Below are 21133 nucleotides of genomic sequence, written 5' to 3'. Positions count from 1 at the left end.
CTGCGCAGGCGCAGTCGTCAGCCCCCCCCCCCGCGCCTCCAGTTCCGAATCCGCGCCGCGGGGAACCGGAGGAACCTTGTTCTCGGACCGGAAGTTGGAGGGAGGAGCTTCCTTCTGGGCGCTTTAGGACGCCGGAAGTCGTGTGCTGGTGGTCGTGGGGCGGGCGGTTTTCTCTTCCCTGGTTCGCCGTGGCCGGGCTTTCGGTTGGGAGACGGCGGGTTCCGGGTCCACGCCGCTCCTGAGGCTGCCAGGATGTCGGCGATCCCTGCGGAGGAGAGCGACCAGCTGCTGATCCGACCCCTGTAAGGGACGAGTAGGGAGGGAGCGAAGCCCCCGCCCGGGATGTGTGAGACCCCGGAGGGGTCGCCTCGGGGAGGCTCGGACAGTGTTGGTCGCGGGGCCTGCTAGGTTGCCTGTCATTTCCCTTTGCCTTCAGTCTCGGGGGAGGGTATGTCGGAGTTGGAGAAAGAAAAAAAAATCCAGGTCGCTGGTCGCCTTCCTAAAGGGAGCGTTGCCAATTAGCACAAGTCCGGATCTCGCACGTCAGGTCACGGCCGCCTCGGGGGAACCAACCGGTAGAGGAGGACCGTGCACGGGAGAACTGCGTCTGTCTCATTATCTCCGGGACCCCACGCGTGCTCTGATGGCCGGGGTACTTGAGTGTGGAGCCTCCGAGCTCAGACCTTAGCAGACGGCGGGAGGGAGTTGCAGAGGAAAAAGCAGAGGTGTCACGGAGAGAAATCCCGCGCTCCATGAGCGTGGAAGGCGGGTTTTTGGTGGAAATGACTTTCAGCGCCCTGGAATGTTTGCAGAGAATTGCCTCAGGCATGTAAAGGTGAAGGATGTATTGGTACAGATGAGCGGTTTCACACACACAGACACACACACACACACACACACACATGACGATGGCGCGGTTTTAGATACTAGCTAGCACCGCATGAATGTGTACGGTTTTCAGAAGATAGAAATTAGCTCCATGACCCATTCATTCAGTAAGGTTTACTGAGCACTGCCCAATGATGGCACCCATGTGACTCTGCCGTCCCCCTCCCTGTACACACTCAGCAAGTATCACATACCTCACCAGGCATGGAGTAAGAGTTCACTGATTTCACTCCTTTGATGAAATTGTAGAACAAAGTGGAGAGGCCTGAGATGAGTTTGTAAAAACAGGAGACAGCTACCTTGGAGTCAGATCTGAAACCCAATCTTTTCTATTTAATAGGGAAGTAGCCTGCCTGAACCCACTTCCTCAGGTGGAAACAGCTTTTTGTAAGGAGGACAGCTCATGGGCAGTGTTCAGTAAATCATGCTCACTTGACTTCTGTTATAAGAGTGCAGGTAGGCATTGTGCTGAGGGTCAGGGAGCCTGGAAATGGGACTTTCTAACAGACTGAGGCAAGGATATCTCATGCATCCTGGAAATGTGATTGATGTGCGGCCGTGTTAAAGGATTCATCGAAATTAAAGACACTGTAGGAGCCAGAGTGTTCCAGGGGAAGATGAGGGTGGTCCCAACTCATGGCCAATTCGCTCTGGTTGTGGTTAACAGATAGCAGATGACTTGGGGCAGGCTGTCAGGGCCCACCTTACGAAGGACCTTGTGTAGAGCTGAAGAGTTTGAGTATGTATCGCACCAGTTATCGTCAGCCAACGAGGGATTTGGAGCAATCGTATAACACAGTGGGGATTACATTAGGAATGGCCGTGCTGGCTTCGGCAGCACATAGACTAAAATTGGACGATACAGAGACGATTAGCATGGCCCCTGCGCAAGGATGACGCGCAAATTCGTGGAGCGTTCATTTATTTCAGCCGGGCGGTGGTGGCGCACGCCTTTAATCCCAGCACTCGGGAGGCAGAGCCAGGCGGATCTCTGTGAGTTCGAGGCCAGCCTGGTCTACGGAGTGAGTTCCAGGAAAGGCGCAAAACTACACAGAGAAACCCTGTCTCAAAAAACCAAAAAAAAAAAAAAAAAAAAATGTGGCTACTCCCCTACCCTTTAAAAGCACTCAGTGGCCTTTTGCTAGTGACCCACTGAGCCGTCCATAAGGGACAGAGTAAAAGCATCACTTTTGGGTGAAGTGGCAACATGTGTTGTTTGCTTCAGTCAGTGTGGTGACAAGAAAACAACAGAACCGGCAGTGTGGTAGATGACTAAAGCGGTGGCTGGAGTGAAGAAGCTGGCCGGCTGTCATCCACATGTCCGGTTCTGAGTGACGAGGGCTTGTGGCCAGGAAGGTGAGGGCGTAGGCTGGGGAGAATTGGGTCCCGGGAGTTCAGAAGGGGAGTCTGGAGGGTTTTGTAACTGCTCAGACGTTATCCGAAGGGATAGTCATGGAGCCCAGAGGGAACATTACAGTTCCTCGGTGCACTGGGAAAGAAGTTTGGTTGTGGTGTTGTGGGGAGGCTGTGGAGATGAAACTCACCACCCAGCTTATAAAGCCGTGCAGTTGTGCAGTTCAGTGTGTGCTTTGGGTGTGTGGGGGGGGGTGTATTTTGTATTGACATGGGGTTTCACTGTGTAGCCCACGCTGGCCTGGAACAGACTCAGGACAGTTCTCCTGCCTCAGTCTCCCAGGTGCTGGGATTACAGGATGTGCCATCATGGTCCGCTTCAATGATTTTTAGTGTATTTGCGGAATTATATAACCGTTATTACAACTGTGGTGCCTAATTCGAGAACATTTTCATTAGCCTCTTTTTTAAAAAGCCCATTGGGAATCACGCTCAGGTCTCCCCACCCTCCCGAGCCCTCAGCAGCCATCAGTCCCATTTTCCTTTCCTGTGGCTTTGCCTTTTTGAGACATTTCATACAAACAGAATCACCCAATACGAGCCCTTCCTGCTTGGTGTCCTTCACTCAGCATAGCGTTTCTAAGGCTTCTGACTTGGGAGTTTGGCAAACGTCTCAGACCCCATAGCAGTACAGCAGTGGACAAGATAGCCATGTCTCTGGATGGAGCGCCGTTGTGATATGTGAAAGACGCCATAAGTAAATACCATCGTGTGTCCGTTACACTGCCATGGTGTGGGCTGGCAGATTGAGGCTGGCAGTAACGGATAAATTAGAGTAGGAAGTCGAGGAAGGGTCTGAGAAGGTGAAACCTGAGCTGGGATCCAAATGATCTGAAGGAGCCAGCTGTGTCAATAGCCAAGAACAGAACATTCCAGGAAGAAAGAGCCGGTCCAGGAGGTTGTGAAAACTATCTTGGCATATTGAACATCAAGTACCTGGCAGATACTTTAGCCAGTAAAGAGGCTTAAATGTCAGGTGTGTGTATCAGAGGTCTAGAGTACAGAACAGTCTGGGCTGTAGATACAGACTCTGACGTCATCAGCATGTCAGACTCATGAACGTGAAGACCGTGAAGTTGGGAAGAGGTCCCGGGAGGGAGAGACTTGGGCATACCAGCATCAGAGGCTGGAGAGCCAAGGCAGAGGAGTGGGAAAAATGGGAAAGTCAGCAAGACAGACCGGAGTGTGGAGTCCGAAGCGGGAAGTGCTTGACGGAGCTCTTAAATAAGGGCGTGACAGCTGCTGAGGGGACCGGCTACACTAAGTAGGGCTGCTCGTACTTAGCAACAAGGACTATCTCGGAAACAGCTGGTGAATGGAGTGGATGGGAGGAGAGGAAATGCAGACAGACAGACAGACAGCTCTGTGGGGAAGCTGGCTTCAGAATGAAATGAGAATTCGTACAGATAAGAAACCGGGAATTTTTACTGGGGATGAAAACGACCATGGAATTTATTCATTTATTATTTGAGGCAGAGTCTCACCATGTATCCCTGGCTGTCCTGGAGCTCTCTGTAGGCCAAACTGGCTTCAGATTCACAGAGCTCTGCCCACCAGACAACATTATTCTCTCTCTACCTCCTGAGTGCTAGGATTTCAGGAAAGTTCCACCACCTCTGTTGTTTCTTATTCTCTTAATCCATGGCCAGCCCAGTGTAGATGGGTATGCATGGGTCCATCTCATGCCTCTTTGCTGCTAGACCACAACATCTTTGAGATCTGATCGCTGTTATCGGGCACATACCTGTCCTGGGCAGTTAGGACCATGCTTAAGAGCACTGAGTGAATTGTGAGCTAGATTTTTGGGAAAATACAATCAAAATTTGTATTTAGGTTTAGCTTAAGATGTGCCCAGAAAGGGAAGGGCTGAAAGCGTGGGTGACCAACCAGACTCCTTAGTACGATGCTCTCAAGATGAAAGGCTGTGACGTGGTGGCCTCATCTGAAACAGTTGTTCTAGTGTTGTGTGACGTCTCGTTTACATCTTAAACGTCCCTCAGCTCACGAGGACTGCTTTCCACCCCTTCCGACCTGGGTGCGCACCCTCTGTTTGAAACTATAGAACTGTCCCCTGTCTCAGGAACTTAAATGACGTTGGGAAAGAGTTTGAGTTCATTGTGTCGAACGTCAGTGGGGTGGGTGGCGTGAGGCAGGGCTGCTGCACGCTGCCTTACTCTCTGTAGACTCTTGGTGCTGGCACTGCGGGTACGTGCCACCAAACCCAGCTCTGGGCTGCTTAACGGTTTCTTTAATCATTTTGTTTCTCCCTCTCAATGTTTGCAGTGGTGCGGGCCAAGAAGTGGGAAGATCATGCATTATTCTGGAGTTCAAAGGAAGAAAAATCATGGTAGGTGTTATTGGTGGTGCTACTGCTGTTTGGTACTGGAAACTGAACTTTGGGCCTTGTGCACGCCAAGCACATAGTCTGCCACTGAGTCACACCCTAGCCTGGGGAGTGATTATTTGTATAGTCAAGAAGAACACAGTGTAGCCCTGTCTGTCCTGGCTGCTAGGTCTGTCCTCGTGAGCCGGTTCTCTCTAGCATCAGCTGAAAGAGATGTGCATGTATGTAGCCAACACTGATGAGAGAGCCTGGCACTCGTGCTTAGTAATTAAAGCATCAGGTAACCTAAAAAGATACCTTGTAAGACTGTAAAACTGCCAACTAGACCTGCCAGACTAGTGTCTCTTCTACGTCCCTGTCCATTCCTGAAGTGTCTGAATAACCTGACGAGCCCCCGCCCCTCTTTGGAAGACATCAAGGATTTAAGTGCCCTGGATGTGTGTCAGCTTTGGTCCTGCTGCTCTGTCAGGTCCGTCTCCCTGCTGCGAGGTGAAGGGGTCAGGAGCCCTGGTTCCCAAGGTCCCAGTAGAGATGTGGGCACTGGCTCTTGTTCCTTTGTCTCCTCTTTCTTCCTCACACTTCACTCAGTCTTAAAACCACAGGCATATGTACCCAGTCACCTATTTTACAAGACCACTTGTCTGTGTGGGTGTTTGGCCTGTACAGATATCTGTGCACCGTGTTCGTGCCTGCTGCCTGCGGAGGCCAGACAGGGCATCGGATCCCCTGGAAATGGAGCTGTGGATGGTTGTGAGCCACCATGTGGGTGCTGGGTGTCAAACCAGGTTCCCCTGGAAGAGCAGCCAGTGCTCTTAACCACTGAGCCATCTCTCCAGCTCCCATTAAAGTCATCCATTTAAGACTTTGTTCACTTGGTAATAACACCAAAGAGTAAATCCCGTCATCAGCCTGTATGATAGTGCTCTCCCTGGAGGGAGAAGGGCTCCAGACCTGCAAACTTAGCACGTTTGTGTTGTGAACCCCAGTGACGTCTTATATTCCGTATCCTGTGCTGCTACATGTTAGCTCTGTCTTAAGTGTAAGAGCTGCTTCGGGCACACCCTGGTCTTTCCTGAGACCAAGGTCTGAGTGCATGTGGCAGCCCGTTCTTGGGTTCCTCGTCGTTTTACCCAGCAGGTCCGCATAGAGGATGATTAGGACCACAGGCCTGAGTCAGGTGTCTGAGATGATCTGCACTTGGCTATGCTGGGGGAGGGGGTCTTTTGCTCCACCCCTTGGCGTCTCGATAAAAACCCTGGGCCAGAGACAGTCGGGGCCGTTGGAAAAGGTTTCAGGCCCTCTCGAGGCTATCCTTTATTTTCTATCTGTTTATCTCCACAAGGTTCTCCGCTATAAATCCTTCTATCTAATATTTCCTGCTGCTTGCACTCAAGAAAACTCTGGGGAGCTGTGGGGTTGGTGGGTAAACGCCCCACAAGTGCACACACACCAGGCTCCTCTGAGTGCGGTCTCAGTGTCTGCTGGATGAGTTGTAATCAGATCTGTAGCCCGTTGTGATCTGTTTGCTGGGTTTTTCCTCCTTCAGCTGGACTGTGGGATCCATCCTGGCCTGGAAGGAATGGATGCTCTCCCTTACATTGACCTCATCGACCCAGCGGAGATCGACCTCCTGTTGATCAGTCAGTAAGTTCTCTGTATTGACAGCGTCATTCTTCTTCAGGCCTTTCTGTGAAGGTCAGTCTTCCCAGGATTTGTGTGTGTGCGTGTGCGTGTGCGCGCGCGCGTGTGTGTGTGTGTGTGTGTGTGTGTGTGTATGTGTATGTGTATGTGTGCGTGTGACGGGCAGGTTTTTTTTTAATAAACCAGGCGTGGTGGTGCAGGCCTTTAGTTCTAGCACTAGGAGGCAGAGACAGGCAGGTCTCTGTGACTGTAAGATTGAGACCAGCGTGATCTACCCAGGGAGTTCCAGGTTCCAGAGCTGCATGGTGAGACCTTGTCTCAAAAGTAAAATGAAATCAAACAGATGTTTTCTATTAGGCAGCACAGTGCAGATTGCTAAGTCTCGACCAGCACTGCTCTGTCGCCAGCCTAGAGAAGCTGGCTGGGAAGCACTTGCTCTGGGGGCTGCAGTGCGTGGTGGTGGAAAGCCCGTGTCCTCTGGGCCATCCTCAGAGGACACCGAGGAGCCTGTCCCGGGAGTCCCTGCTGCCTTGTCACCTCCCTCAGGAAGAACGTCACCAGGTGGTGCCCACCTTTATCCCAGCCCTCAGGAGGCAGAGGCAGGAGAGTCTCTGTGAGTTCAAGGACAGTCTGGGCTACAGAGTGAGTTCCAGGACAGCCAGGGTGACACAGAGAAACCCTGTCTCGAAAAACAAACAGAGAACTTCACTGAAGGAGAGCATGGTGGTGCGCACCTGTAATCCCAACCCTCAGGGGGCTGAGGCTGGAGGATTGCCATGAGTCTGAGGCCAGCGTAGGTGGCACAGCAAACTGTGCCTTGAAGAACTTCATTTAAAGATGGTGACAAGTTTCCATTTTATTTCACTAAAGTTGTTTTTATAATTCTGGCTGCCAAGTGTAGATGTGGTTTACATTGTTCCTCTAATTAATTACTAATGGGGGGGGGGCATGGAGAAGGCCTACAGGGTAGAGGCACTGGCTACCAAGACTGACATCGTTTGATCCCTAGACCATGTGGTAGGAGTGAACCGACATGCCTCCTCTTGCTTTTCCGAACGTGTCCGTATGTGCTCAGCACACTTCTGTCCGTCGAGCAGGAACTCAATGGGGTGTTGGCCTCTAGTGTCCAGAGCACTGATGGCCTGTTTCTTTGTCAGTTTCCATTTGGATCACTGTGGGGCTCTGCCCTGGTTCCTCCAGAAAACCAGCTTCAAAGGACGGACGTTTATGACTCACGCCACAAAGGCTATTTACAGATGGCTCCTCTCGGACTACGTCAAAGTCAGGTGAGTCACTTCACTGGGCTGTACAGTGTACATACTCGCAGTCCAGATGCAGACCACGTTGTTTAGAAGGATGCTGTGATCTAGCTTCGGCATACACCTTGTGCTTCAGCACTAACCGACTGTATATGGTTTCTTCTGAATCTGTCCAATCCAGAACTCCAAAGGTCTGATAGAAACTCTCTGGGCAACATTTGGCCATTCTATTAATTGAAGACTGACTGCAGTAAGCATAGTGGATTCTGTAGATAACCTGACCAGAGATCAGGTCATCATCCTTAGGTGATGCTGTTCTCTGGGGAAGTTGGCACCAGTTGTAAGAAATGCCCACTCCTCTTCCACAAAGGGCCTAGCATGTTTGGGACAGTCCAGTGTGAGGTGTCAGCCTTTGGCAGTTGGCTTTTACTCGGGTGGCTGACATGGTGTTTGTTGCTCGTCACATGTAAATACAAAGGCCTGGACAGATGGTGTTGCTAATGCTGTTGCCCTGTACGGCCGCATAGTCCTCAGGGCTCAGTCCCTCTGACCCTCACCAACTCAGTACACCAGCTCCGCTGTAAACCCCATTTTACAGACAGTGCACGTGAGGCACAGAGGTTGTTTACCTAAAGGTCCCCGTAAGAGGCAGCTGCCTGTGAAGGCGTCACTGTGGCTACAGAGTCTGTGTCACATACAGAGGAGGTGTCCTGTCAACGCTGAGAGAAGTCCTCTGCCAGGCCAGCGGAGCGTGTCTGCTCTCGTGTTCATGTGTACGGATGTCATTCCCTCAGGAATGTCGGAGGGAGACGTTGAGCAATACCTTCTTAAAGAGAGGTTTGTGTAGCTGAGCCTTTAGCACAAACGAATGCTCCCACCTCAGGCTCTTACAGGAAGATTGCAAGTTCAAGGTCAGCCTGAGCAGCCTGGTGAGGCCCTGGCTCCACAGAGTGACAGTGGAGAAGAGAAGGGACCAGGAATGCAGCTCTGGGGTAGCGCCTGCCTGGCGTCTGTGACCTCGCATCCTGTGCCCAGCACTTCAGTAAATACACAGAGTACTGAGTCCTGATGTATGAGAATACTCGAGTCACGCTTTGCTCACAGTTAAGCTTTGTAGCTACGCCCACCTTTGTTCTGATTATGGAAACATCTGAGATTCTAGTGCTGTAGGGTTGTTGTTGCTGTTCTGTTTTCAGTGAGGGGGCTGAACCTGGAGCCTTGTGCCCTCTGGCAAAGGCTCTATCCCTGAGCTAGAGCCCCATCCCTGTGAACTGTGACGTTAAGAAAAATTGTGTCCGCATGTCACCTACAATTTCAGCAACATATCGGCAGATGACATGCTGTACACCGAGACAGACTTGGAGGAAAGCATGGACAAAATCGAAACCATCAACTTCCATGAAGTTAAGGAGGTGGCGGGAATCAAGTTCTGGTGTTACCATGCCGGCCACGTCCTGGGAGCAGCCATGTTTATGATTGAGATCGCGGGAGTGAAGGTACGCTCTAGCTTGGACCCCTTCTTCCCCCGCCCCCCAGGAGTGGTGTGGAAACTCCCCTGAAAGGAACTAAAGCTAGTCCCTGCCATTAGAGCAGCAAGTTCCCCAGCGCAGCAGGCTCGGTCCCGCCTCAGGGGCCTTCAGAAAACAGGCAAGGGAAAAACCATCTTCGCAACTGCTTCTGTTTAAAACTAAAACGGCGGGCGAGACGGCTTAGCCTGTAAAAGTGTTTTCTGTACACGCTTGAGGACCTGCATCCCCGAGTCCACAGTAGAAGGAGAGAACCAACTCCCAAAGGTGCCCTCTGACCTTCCCCATGCTGTGGAATGCACCCACCTACCCGCCAGCACACACAGTAGCTAAAGTTAGTTAACCAAATAAAAACATGACTTGGGGTTTATGTCCGTGATGTGGAAGGATTCAGGGGAGCACCTAAGCAGGGTGGCCTGTGGAAGTGAAGGGGTCAGTCAGCACAGAGCTCCACAGCCATGTTGAGTGGACTAAGGAGTGTGTGTGCGTGCGTGCGTGCGTAAGTAGGTAGGTAAGAGGATGACTTGGAGTTGCTTCTTCAGCCGTGTGAGCTCCAGGGATTGAACTCAGGTCCTCAGGCTTGGCAGCAGCTGCCCTTACCAGCGGAGCCGTCTGGCTGGCCCTGGGATCCTAGACTCCAGAGCGCTGTCTGCACTCTGGCTGCACCCCAGAGTCAACTGGGCAGCTTTTTGTAATACCCACGCAATGAGACCTAGGGGGAGCCTGGCTTCTCTCTTGTAAGTGTTCAGGGATTCTGCTTTAGAAAGTGGAGAAGCAGGTGTCAGTGAAACATTGTTGCTGCTCATCTATCTGAAGTGTCTGCACACTGAGGCACACAGTGTCATCAAATTGCTCTTTCTTGTCCTGTGTTCCAGGGCACCACAATTAAACAGGAAGTAGAGAGTGTAGATCTGAATTCTCACGGGAATTGTTCTGATATGTCGGTTATCTTTGAGGAGGTGATGATGGGGTATGTTTTCTAGTTGAAATGCAGGTGGCCTTCGTGACTTAGTTACACATTTAGTTAGACGCAAGCGTTGCATCTAAAATTCCTCAGGTGTAGGCAGGTGGGGTTTCCTTTTTAAATTCAATTTTACTATTAGACTTTAGGATTCAACTGCTTACCAGTAAATGGAACCTTTCCCAAATCTCTATTTTCTGGTTTTGTGTTTTCTCACAGCTGTTGTATACAGGTGATTTCTCAAGACAAGAAGATAGACACCTAATGGCTGCTGAAATTCCTAATATTAAGCCAGACATCCTTATCATTGTAAGTATTAACGGACCGGGTTACAGCTTGTGTAATGTAATCAGAACCTTTTCTAGTGGAAAAAAACAGCGTCAAGTTCCTGGTGTTGATTTTTTTTTTCATGTAAGGATTTTCGTAGTCTTTTCACCTTTGCCGTGCCGTGCGTCAGTTCTAGTCTAGTTTTAGAAACATGGTCTCTGTCAGCTGGGTGAGGAGACAGGTTTGCTAGAAGAACATATTAAACCGTTTTAGAGATGGTCCCACTGCCTTTGCCATGCGATGGCTTTGGCCTTTTCCACAGGTGCTTGTCACATTTTGTTAGTTTGCACATTTTAAGGACACGAGAGTGAACTGTCTGCAGAAGCACTTTGGGGAGAGGGATGGTTGACACAGTGTCGGGGAATGGCGTCTTCTGGGCCTGCGTACACACAGGAACACCGAGTGGCTTTGGTCCCTGTGCTGTGGCTTGAACCCGCAGCTGCCCAAGCGTGAAGGCCCTGCCTGGTGCTGCCCTGTGCAGCATGCAGAGCAGATCCCCGGGCCTTAGTCACCAAGCTTAAATTGAGGAAGATGGTTCCGACCCTTGAGACACTCCCTGTCCCGTGGCTGCTCTTTAGGGCCGGGCTCCCCGGCCTAGGACTCACCTGGTGCTGCGGTGAGTGGGCAGGGCCTGGAATCTGCATTTCTGGTAAGTCCAGGGAATGCAGTGCTTCCCATGTCGGGAGGGGCTTGAATACGAACCTGAGAAACATGACCTATGTCTGCTTGGGAAGCCTTGACTTCTCCAGGTTAGGAGGGAAAGCGTGGAGCACAGTTAGCTTGAGGGAAGAAGGGACATTTTTACTATTCCCCGGCTCCATTTCTGTAACGGTCGTCATGAGATGGGAATCCTGATTTGTTCACTGTGTTTTCGAGTTATTACTATAACAGCATACGCTCAGGTTAGTGCCACGTTGCTGGAGAAATGAATCTCAGCCTCAGCCTTTCCTTACACCTAAGCGTTGAGTTCTCCGGACTCATTGGTCTTGGTCTTACAAGTCTCACGTGTTCCTTAGGAATCTACCTATGGGACCCATATCCATGAGAAACGTGAGGAGCGCGAAGCGAGGTTCTGCAACACCGTGCATGACATTGTCAACAGAGGGGGCCGGGGACTCATCCCTGTCTTCGCGCTCGGCCGGGCTCAGGAGCTGCTGCTGATCCTAGGTACTTGGGTGACTGCTGCAGTCCGCTTCTCTCATGGCCTGGTTCATCTTCTTCATTGAAGAGTTCCATTTTGGGGCTGAAGGTGTCCCTCAGTGTCAGAGTGCCTGCCCAGCGTTCACGAGACCCAGGTTCAATCCCCAGTAGTGAGAGCCAGGGAGAGGGCACCTCACGTCCACGGCTACGAGAGCCAAGCTGGGTGCCTTTCTGCTTCCGTTAGTGTCCGAAGCCTTCCAACATGAGCACCTTTAGACTAGCGGTGACACTCTAGGACGTGAAGAGAGATAGGCAGTATGTCCTTTGGGGTCCTTTGTTGTTGTTATTTGAGGTTTGTTTGTTTTAGACAGGGCCTTATTATGTAGCCTAGGTTAGCTAAGAATTCCCAAGTATTGGGATCCCAGGCCTGGCCCTTCATCATCATAGTGTTTTCGGGAAATACCATGTCAGTGAACATAAAAAGTCATGTTAGAGGACAGAATGTAGATTTTCACAGAGTATTAAGTGTGAAAAAAAAAAAAAAAAAAAAAAAAAAAAAGCAGGACTCAAAAACTACATACTCTGCTTCTATTTAGAGAAACATACAAACACAACTGAATAGTAGAAATACAAGTGGTTCTTGTTTCTGCTTCCCTCTGTCTCCCGAAGACTTCAGTCTGTATGCACAACTTCATTCCAAGAGGGGGTGCGTGTGCTTACTAACGCCTCTGAACTTGGACAGTCTGTGTCTGTGAGGGAGCAGCCTTGTAGACAGCACCTGTGTTCATAGCAGGCATGAAGAGACTAGAGGGCAATGCCTCCTGCGCGTTCCCTGCCCCATCTCCGAGATGGGGACAAGCCGTTTTTGTCATTGAATGGAAAACGGGCAAGGGAAGCTAGGCTAGCGCAGCTCAGGGCCGGGGCCAGGCCTTCCTGGAGACTGACTGCGCTGTTCAGTCTTCTGGACGTGATGGTGAGTCAAAAATGTCAGTCATCCAGGCAGATTTGATTGCCAGTAATAATGAGTGGCATCTCAGTGTGAACCCCCACATACCTCATGTGAGCTCCAGCTCCTCACCCTTCATACCAGACAGACATTTCCCAGGTACATCTGAGCCCCTCACGGGCGGTACATTTATAAAATGCTGGGGTTTGGTGAGGTTTTCCCTGGAAATAGGCCTTTATGTGAAGGTATTTTGTTCACTGCTTTCATTAATTAGTAATAAGTGGTTTGTGTAAAAGATTTTTGGAAATACAATTATAATATGATTAATAAGCAGTTGATAAGTCTGTCTAAAATACTAATTATGTTAATAATACTTGTGTTAAAATCTTGAGAGGAGCCGTTGTAGTCAGTTATGGTCTATTAATCAGTATAAATTTAAAATGAAAGATTTGTGAAAGCTTCCACATTTTTGATCTGTTATCACAACTTTATATTTAGATGTTATACCAGTATTTAGATTTGTGATTTACATTAGTAAGGAACAGGGAAGTTTTTCTCAGATTCACTAAAATATAGTTGTATGGTATTTCATTTCTCAGCTGTTCAAATTTTAAAGTCAATTTTGTTATTGTTAATTATTTGAATTGTTCACCTCATCTGCCAAGTGGTGTTGCCTCTCCTCAAATCTCTGCAGATGAGTACTGGCAGAACCACCCAGAGCTGCACGACATCCCTATTTACTACGCCTCGTCTCTGGCCAAGAAGTGCATGGCAGTCTACCAGACCTACGTGAACGCCATGAATGATAAGATCCGAAGCAGATCAACATCAACAACCCCTTTGTTTTCAAGCACATCAGCAACCTCAAGGTGATGCCTGTGGGGGAAGGGGGTGGGGACAGGGCAGCCTGCAGCCCTGCCTGCTGAGGCTTCCTGCTCTATGGCTTGCTACTCACTGGTCAGTCTGCTCTTGCTCAGCGCATGGTGCTGGACTCACTGTCGCTCTTGCTCCAGCCGGCATCACGGTGCTGGGACTCACTGTGGTTGGCCTGCTCTTGCTCCAGCCGGCATCATGGTGCTGGGACTCACTGTGGTCGGCCTGCCTTGCTCTAAATCGCCACGTGCCCTCAGTAATGCTGCTGTAAACTTAGATCTCTTCGGCTGCAGGAAGAAAGTCCTGACGGAAACTAGGGCAGGTCACAGGTTTAGATTCTGTTGTTCACATCTGGTCCTCTGACTAGCACTGCAAGTTCCATGTACGAATTTATAAAACACCCATATTTGGCTTTCCAAGATCAGTTAATAAATCTGATTTAATTTAAAGTATATTACGACCAAATGATTTTGAAATAACACATTTATAGTGTTAACATGTTAAATTGTTTGTTTGGTATTGGTTTTTTCAGACAGGATCTTTCTGCACAGCCCTGGCTGTCCTGGAACTCGCCTGGACCAGACTGGCCTTGAACACACATAAATCTACCTGCCATTGCCTTCCATGTGCTGGGATTAAAGGCCACCATGTCCAGCACATTTAAATTAATTTTATTTATTTTTGGTTTTTCGAGACAGGGTTTCTCTGTGTATTTTTGGAGCCTGTCCTGGATTTCGCTCTGTAGACCAGGCTGGCCTCGAACTCTCAGAGATCTGCCTGCCTCTGCCTCCCGAGTGCTGGGATTAAAGGCGTGCGCCACGACTGCCACCGCCTGGCCACTTAAACAGACAGTGTTATCTAGTCTTCCCACGACCCTTGCAGAAGTGTGATTACTCCAAGTGGATCTGCTTTGACCAGCCTGGTGATCGGCCGGTTTTTAACCCTTCCTTTGTCTCTCAGAGCATGGATCACTTTGACGACATCGGCCCCAGTGTCGTAATGGCCTCACCAGGCATGATTCAGAACGGCTTATCCCGAGAGCTGTTTGAGAGCTGGTGCACGGATAAGCGGAACGGCGTCATCATCGCGGGCTACTGTGTAGAAGGGACGCTTGCCAAGGTCAGTCACCGTGTAGGGGTGCAGTCGGTATTTCTTCTAGAGTGCTGGAATAAGTCACGCTGGTTCTGTGGCATGGATTTAGGGTTATTTTGTGTCGGCTTTTACCAGTTGAGCTTCCCCAGGCATTTTTGCTCAAAAATACTAAATTTAGACGTTTTTCAGATGACAGGTGCACAGCCTGTGACCTGGACACCTTCCTTATATGGCTTTCTTACTAGGTGTGACACTGTAGGTACTGCACTTTATAAAATTATAGTGTGCCTGGGCTGACGGCCATCTTCCTTAGGTATGAAGGGCTGTTCTTAGCTAGGATGCGCACACTGTAGGTAACGCTGCGGAACTTTATAGAAACTGTATAACGTGCCTGGGCTGACCGCCATCTTCCTTAGGTATGAAGGGCTGTTCTTAGCTAGGATGCGCACACTGTAGGTAACGCTGCGGAACTTGACAGGCAGTTAGTGGGTATCCAGGCAGGCATGTTCTCTTGTTTTCTTGCTGTTAATATCTGTTTTAACTGAAACAGAGTGTGGTTCCCATTCTGGTCATTTCCACCCTTTGCCACATTCTGTGAAGACATTAGAGAGCCTGCTGGCCATCAGCTCAGATGGTCCAGACTAGAGGTGTGCCGTGCCGTGCCATGCCGTGTGGGTCCTGGTGCCTGGGGGCAGCTTCCTTGGCGGCTACAGCTTTCACTGCCAGTGTCCTGGGGGCACTGAGCGCTGGTTAATCCTCTGACCTTCCTGATAAGGAAAAACACAATGTTGGGTGTCGCTGAGTCGTGAACATGAGAATGACTTTGATGGTATGGGTCCTAAGTTAACAGAGATCACGACTGCGTGAGACATCACGGAAATGCACCTCCTTTTGTCTGTCTGACTGCACAGTCTGTCTGTCTTGTGTTTGTTTCCAACAGCACATCATGTCTGAACCCGAAGAGATCACCACCATGTCTGGACAGAAGTTGCCACTGAAAATGTCGGTTGATTACATTTCTTTCTCTGCTCACACAGATTACCAGCAAACCAGTGAATTTATCCGTGCTCTGAAGCCGCCTCATGTGGTTAGTGTGGGAATGCCATGTCTGGCAGTGAGGTCCATGAACTCGGGGCGTCCTCCTGCCCCACTTGGCGTAGCAAACTTCGCTGCTCCCTGTGAGTCAGGCCCTCGGCACTGTCCTTCCTTTTCTCGGACTCCTTCAGACTGGCCAGCCCTTCTAGCGTTCCCTCTGTTTGCTGCTGCCTCTCGGGTGGCCCGAGACCCAGGCTTGGGGGTGTGACTGTTGCCTGAACCCCGTCTCCTCCTTTGCCTGCTGTGTGTCTCTGGCAAGGTGTGGAGCCTCCTTGTGCTGATTTATAAATAGGGCGATGCACTTTATAAGGTCACTGTGCAGATGAAGTGACTGAGAACAGACGAGCTGGACACAGCGCCTGGCCCATAGTGCACGCTTCATATTGTTGTTCAAGTGGCAGTGCAAATGACATTTAAAGAGGGGAGTCACAGTGAGTGTGCAAGGTTTACACAGATAGAGAAATAAACAGATACCGCACTAGTTCCTTACTGTATAACTTAGTTACACTTAGTAAGTATCGTGAGAAAAGTAACAATGGGCCGGCGAGACGAGACGGCTCCGTAGGCTAAGGTGCTTGCCTTGTAAGCCTTCCGACCTGAGTTCAGTCCTCAGAACCTGGGTGGAGGTCCAGAGAAGCCACCGAGCTGCCCTCTGACCTCACATGCATGCTGAGGCATGCGTACCCTCCACACATCATATACTCACATGATGATAATAATTTAAAAGGCTGAGAAAAGTAGCAATTATATATTTTGGTAGAATGTGGAAGGGTTTTAAGCTGAAAACAATTAGGTGCTTTTCACTAGAAGTGGAACAAGTGTCCATAAAAATAGATTAGCGCTTCCTGGTGTTCTGAAAATGTACTTAAAGGAAATGGCCTTTTGTTAGTGTGTTTTGTTTATCAAATATTTTTACTGTCTCAAAATTTGTACAACACGTGGTTTGCATTCTTCACCATTTTTAAGGGAAATTCAGCGGCATCACCTCCGCAGATGTCGCGGCTGCCCCAGCTGCCCCCACTTCCGGTTTCAGAATGTTCTGCTACCCAAGCGGAAGCCTGTGCCCATTCTGCTGTCTCCTCAGCCCCGCCCAGTTTCTCTCCAATTGCTTCCTGTCTCTGAATCGGACAGTTCTCAGTATTTCACATAAGTGGAGTCACAAGTTTCAAGGTCCAGCCATGCTGCTTGTCTTCCAGTAGAGCCAGGAGTAGCCTGTTTCTCCTGGTGGCTGTTGACGCACGTTTCGGCTGGTGTGAGTGACATCTAGTGGCGGGTAGCTTTTGGGCAGTTTCCAGCATGCTGGTCCTCCTCAGCATTTTCCCCTGCCTTAATGAACAGACTCTTCCATGTAGAGAACGACTCTCCTCCTTAGCGTGGCGTGTAGGCTGTAGAATTTGAGCACAGTGTAGACCCCGGCATGTGTTTCTGCTGTGTGTGTGATCGATTCACGGATCCCACCCCATACCTTGAGGCCAGGTAGGGAGACTGTCCTGCTTTCTCGGCTGCTGCCTCACCCTCGGTCTGGTTACATCTCATGGTCATCTGGTTCTGTCTGTGCCTCTGGTTTTAAATCCTCAGTGGAGACTTGATGTTTACCTTCCAATAACCAGCACTACTGTCCAGTGTGTGGCTGCATGTGAAGTTACAGTTCAGTAGCATGCATTACTGCATATGGAGTGCCAGGGTACTCATTTTCCCACACATGCACTTGCTCAGTCTTGACACCCGACACCGTTGTGGAAGCCGCCAGATGAGGCGTTGGTAGCTCAGTCAGGCTTGCACATCCACAGCAGCAGCTGTGCTTAGTGGTCAGGCAGTCCAAACTGGGCCTTTCACCCTGGTGTGACAACCTTTGCCCTGGAGTCATGCTGGCCATGCTTCCACGGGCCAGATAGAAGCTGTCTACCAGTGGTTTGGAGACTAGGTGCCTGCCAAGGAGGACAGAGGCAGGACAAGCCAAACAGATTGACTGACAGCCAGTGCCAGAGGGGTGGATACCCCTTTAAAACATTGCATCTCATTCGCAGTTGCTTTAATTAACAAGAAACTGCTCGAAACCTAAAGAAAATGGATGTTTTCCTAGCAGGAGCAAAAAAAAAAAAAAAAAAAAAAAAAAAAAAAAAAAAAAAAAAAACATTTAAAGCTGGAAGGGCCGTGGAAGCCGCCTGGTTCAACCTTCGATGTGAACATTGGAGCTAGAGATGACAGGGTGTACGTCCTATTCGTGCATAAATCGGTTCCTTCACTCTTTCTTACAGTGGGTGCCCAGGACCCAGACAGGAAAGCATGCCATACAAGTTTAAACCAGGCAAGCTAGGTCTGGACAGACAGCTCAGTGTGGCTCAGACTGCCTCCTCCTGTTTCAGAGACCTGTTTGGTCCCCAGCACCCACATCCAGAGGTTTACAGCTGCCTGTAACCCCAGCTCCCAAGTTTCTTCTGGCCTCTGCCAGCTCCTGTGCTCACCCACACCCCACACAGACATAGAAATAAAATTTAAGACAAGAGGACGCCAGGTGGTGATGGCGCACGCCTTTAATCCCAGCACTCGGGAGGCAGAGGCAGACGGATCTCTGTGAGTTCAAGGCCAGCCTGGACTACAGAGTGAGTTCCAGGACAGGCTCCAAAACTACACAGAGAAACCCTGTCTTAGAAAAAAGAAAAAAAAAAAAAAGATGAGACAGCTGTTTCCTCAGTTTCGTGTGTGAACATTTCATGAATTAACTAATGTTCTTAAAGACAGTCCTTCACTGTGGTGAGGGTTCTTTATACTCCAATATCTTATTCTGTGCAGATTTTAGTCCATGGGGAACAGAACGAAATGGCCAGACTGAAAGCAGCGCTGATCCGAGAATATGAGGATAATGACGAGGTTCACATCGAGGTTCACAATCCTCGGAACACAGAGGCCGTGACCCTGAACTTCAGGGGAGAGAAGCTCGCCAAGGTACAAGGCAGCAGGTGCTGACCCCAGCTGTGTTCTTTTCAGGGAGGGGTGTGTGTGTGTGTGTGTGTGTGTGTCTGTGTCTGGTACCTGTGGAGGTCAGAAGAGGGCATCAGATCCCCTGGAACTGGGATTATGGATGGTTGTGAGTCACTAGTTAGGTACTGGGAATGGAACGTGGGACCTCTATAAGAGCAACAAGTGGCCGGGCAGTGGTGGTGCATGCCTTTAATCCCAGCACTCGGGAAGCAGAGGCAGATGGATCTCTGTGAGTTCGAGGCCAGCCTGGGCTACCAAGTGAGTTCCAGGAAAGGCGCAAAGCTACACAGAGAAACCCTGTCTCCAAAAACAAAAACAAAAACAAAAACAAACAAACAAACAAAGAGCAACAAGTGGTCTTCACTGAGTTGTGGCTCTAGCCCCAGGGGAGAGTTTTAAGGGACACCTTCCTTGGTAGCACAGGCTTAGGATTCCAGCTCTTGGGAGCCTGAAGCCGGAGGACTGAAGGTGTGGTGCCAGCCTGAGCTGCAGTAGTGAAACCGTCTCCGAGTGACGAGAGAGAAAGAGAAAGCTGCTGACGGCAGCCTTTGTTACAGAGCCATAGGGTAAACGGGACCTTCAGACTCGGGTGCGGCTGTGCTCCTGAGAAGGGGCTTCTGTCTGAGCTGTGCTGCCCACAGACAGGTGTGGCTCAGTGGTAGAGTACTTGCCAGCCATGCCCCGAGATGGATCCATAGCACCAGCCTGTGGAACAGCTGTCTGCGCAGTTAGAGCGAGAGGCCGCTGGACAGCAGCTGTGCACGCTGCGTATGCAGCCACACCAGGAGGGGCGTGGCTTCACCCGGGAGCTGCTGGCCTGGAGTGCAGAGTTGACATTTAAGGGCGGCCGCTGTCTGCTGTTCTAGCACTTAGAGATGGAAGCAGCCTCAAAGGTTCGAGGCCAGGCCTGAGCTACATAGGACGTTGTCTACAAAACAAAGCGAAAATAGTAATACAATAGTAATTTTTGAATTTGTCAGGTTTGTGTATTTGAGTGGTTGAAAGTCGTCCCTGTGTTCAGAAAAGCTGTTTCCTCCTCTGTGGGTCAGAGCCCCCTCCACACCCCACCCCATGTGACGACAGCCTGATCCTCCCCTTTGACACCACTCTGTCTGTCTGTCTGTCTTCACCAGGTCATGGGCTTTTTGGCAGACAAGAAACCAGAACAGGGCCAGCGGGTCTCTGGAATTCTGGTTAAAAGAAACTTTAATTACCACATACTTTCGCCCTGTGACCTCTCCAGTAAGTACACTGTTCACTGTGACTGTGGCTGCTCTGAGCACGGCAGGGAAGTGTGAAACGTGCCGAGTCTGGTGTGCGTGCGTGCGTGTGTGCGTGCGTGCGTGCGTGCGTGTGTGCGTGTGTATAGTGTGTGCGCGTGTGTGTGTGTATGGTGTGTGTGTGTGTGTGTGTGTGTATGTGTATGGTGTGTCTGTGTGTGTGTATGGTGTGTGTGTGTGTGTGTGTGCGTGCGCGCGTGCGTATGTGTGTGTGTCAGAGGACAGCAGTTGGGAGTGGACTCTCCTTCCGCACTGTGGGTTCTGGGATAGACCGTGGCTCGTGAAGCTTCGGTGACAAGCTCCGTCACCTGTTCAGCGTCTGGCCGCACACGTGGTCGATGTCAGGTAGCAGCAAGTGAAACAGCGACAGGTGAATGGGATCTGCATCGCTGTGGGAAAGAGACTTCCCTTGAAAGTGTGGAAACATTGGAATTCCTCACCAGATCGCAGCTTTGAAGAGAGCTCGCTTGTGGGGACCGCGCCTGCTGACGTCACAGCCGCCCTGTCTCCGTCTCCTCTGGCAGTGGGGTGCTTTTCAGTTCTGAATTAGCTCTGCACTCCCCGGATTGACTTGTTTGTGTTGGCTGAGGCCGCTCGCTGTGGTGCTGTGGGTTAGCCTTAGGGCCTTGTGGACTCTGCAAGTGCTCCACCGCTTAGCTACATCCCTAGACCTGTGTAGCCCAGGCTGCCTCAAACTCAGTCCTCATGACTCAGCCTCCTAAGTAGCTGGGATTGGAGTTGTGGGACACCAAGGTCAACTAGCATTTTGTTTTTTACGTTTGTTTGGTTCAGTGTGGGTGTGGGCATGCTCCAGCCCTGGGTACACTTTATGTTTTCTTCCTTTATGACCCAAGCTTTCCATAACTTGCTCAGCTTTTTCATTCCTCATCTCTCCAGAAGAATGGCCAGGAGGAGAGAATAAACCATTTGTAGTTTCTCTGTGTAACAGCCCTGGCTGTCCTGGAACTCAGATCCGCCTGCCTCTGCCTCCCAGGTGCTGGGATGAAAGGCGTGTGCCACCACCACCACCACCACCTGTCAAAAATCAAACTCTTAACTATTGCACTGCACCGGAGCTTCCTTGCATTGTGAAGGCATGTGACCCAGACTGTGCAGCCAGAGACACATGCATACACACAGCATGTACTAGAGACAAGTGGGACTTTGACCAAAGCTAGACAGGACCGCATTTATGTGTGCGACCTGCTTTTCCCAGAATGTAGGAGTACTTCCACGTGAGCTCTGGTCTGTGCACCTTCTGAGCCATTGATGAGTACTGCTTGCCCAGATGATACAGGGAACATAACAGACACCAAGATAGGTAAACAGTGCGTTCACACTCAGGGCTGCCGTGTGCTGACAGATT

At 50.3% G+C, this 21133-nt stretch overlaps 1 protein-coding gene and 2 non-coding genes across 3 annotated transcripts in view; all 3 read left to right on the top strand.

The window, feature by feature from the left end:
• Positions 1-82: 82 nt before the first annotated feature.
• The window catches only part of Cpsf3 (cleavage and polyadenylation specific factor 3), a 29784-nt gene continuing 8733 nt past the window's right edge, over positions 83-21133 (top strand). The window contains 13 exon segments of the mRNA XM_028877707.2: positions 83-302; positions 4585-4648; positions 6192-6289; positions 7444-7572; positions 8864-9041; positions 10252-10341; positions 11376-11526; positions 13140-13256; positions 13259-13314; positions 14279-14437; positions 15351-15497; positions 18299-18451; positions 19621-19729. Coding sequence (XP_028733540.1) covers positions 253-302; positions 4585-4648; positions 6192-6289; positions 7444-7572; positions 8864-9041; positions 10252-10341; positions 11376-11526; positions 13140-13256; positions 13259-13314; positions 14279-14437; positions 15351-15497; positions 18299-18451; positions 19621-19729 — 1501 coding nt within the window. The 5' untranslated portion in view covers positions 83-252.
• On the top strand, positions 1711-1816 carry LOC114698866. The gene has a single exon (XR_003735425.1). It is a non-coding gene; the product is annotated as a U6 spliceosomal RNA (small nuclear RNA).
• On the top strand, positions 2000-2130 carry LOC114698863. Its single transcript, XR_003735424.1, has one exon. It is a non-coding gene; the product is annotated as a small nucleolar RNA SNORA21 (small nucleolar RNA).

This window comes from Peromyscus leucopus, chromosome 22 (assembly GCF_004664715.2).
Source record: "Peromyscus leucopus breed LL Stock chromosome 22, UCI_PerLeu_2.1, whole genome shotgun sequence".
Taxonomy (NCBI): Eukaryota; Metazoa; Chordata; class Mammalia; order Rodentia; family Cricetidae; genus Peromyscus; species Peromyscus leucopus.
This window is presented reverse-complemented; position numbering and strand designations above follow the sequence as displayed.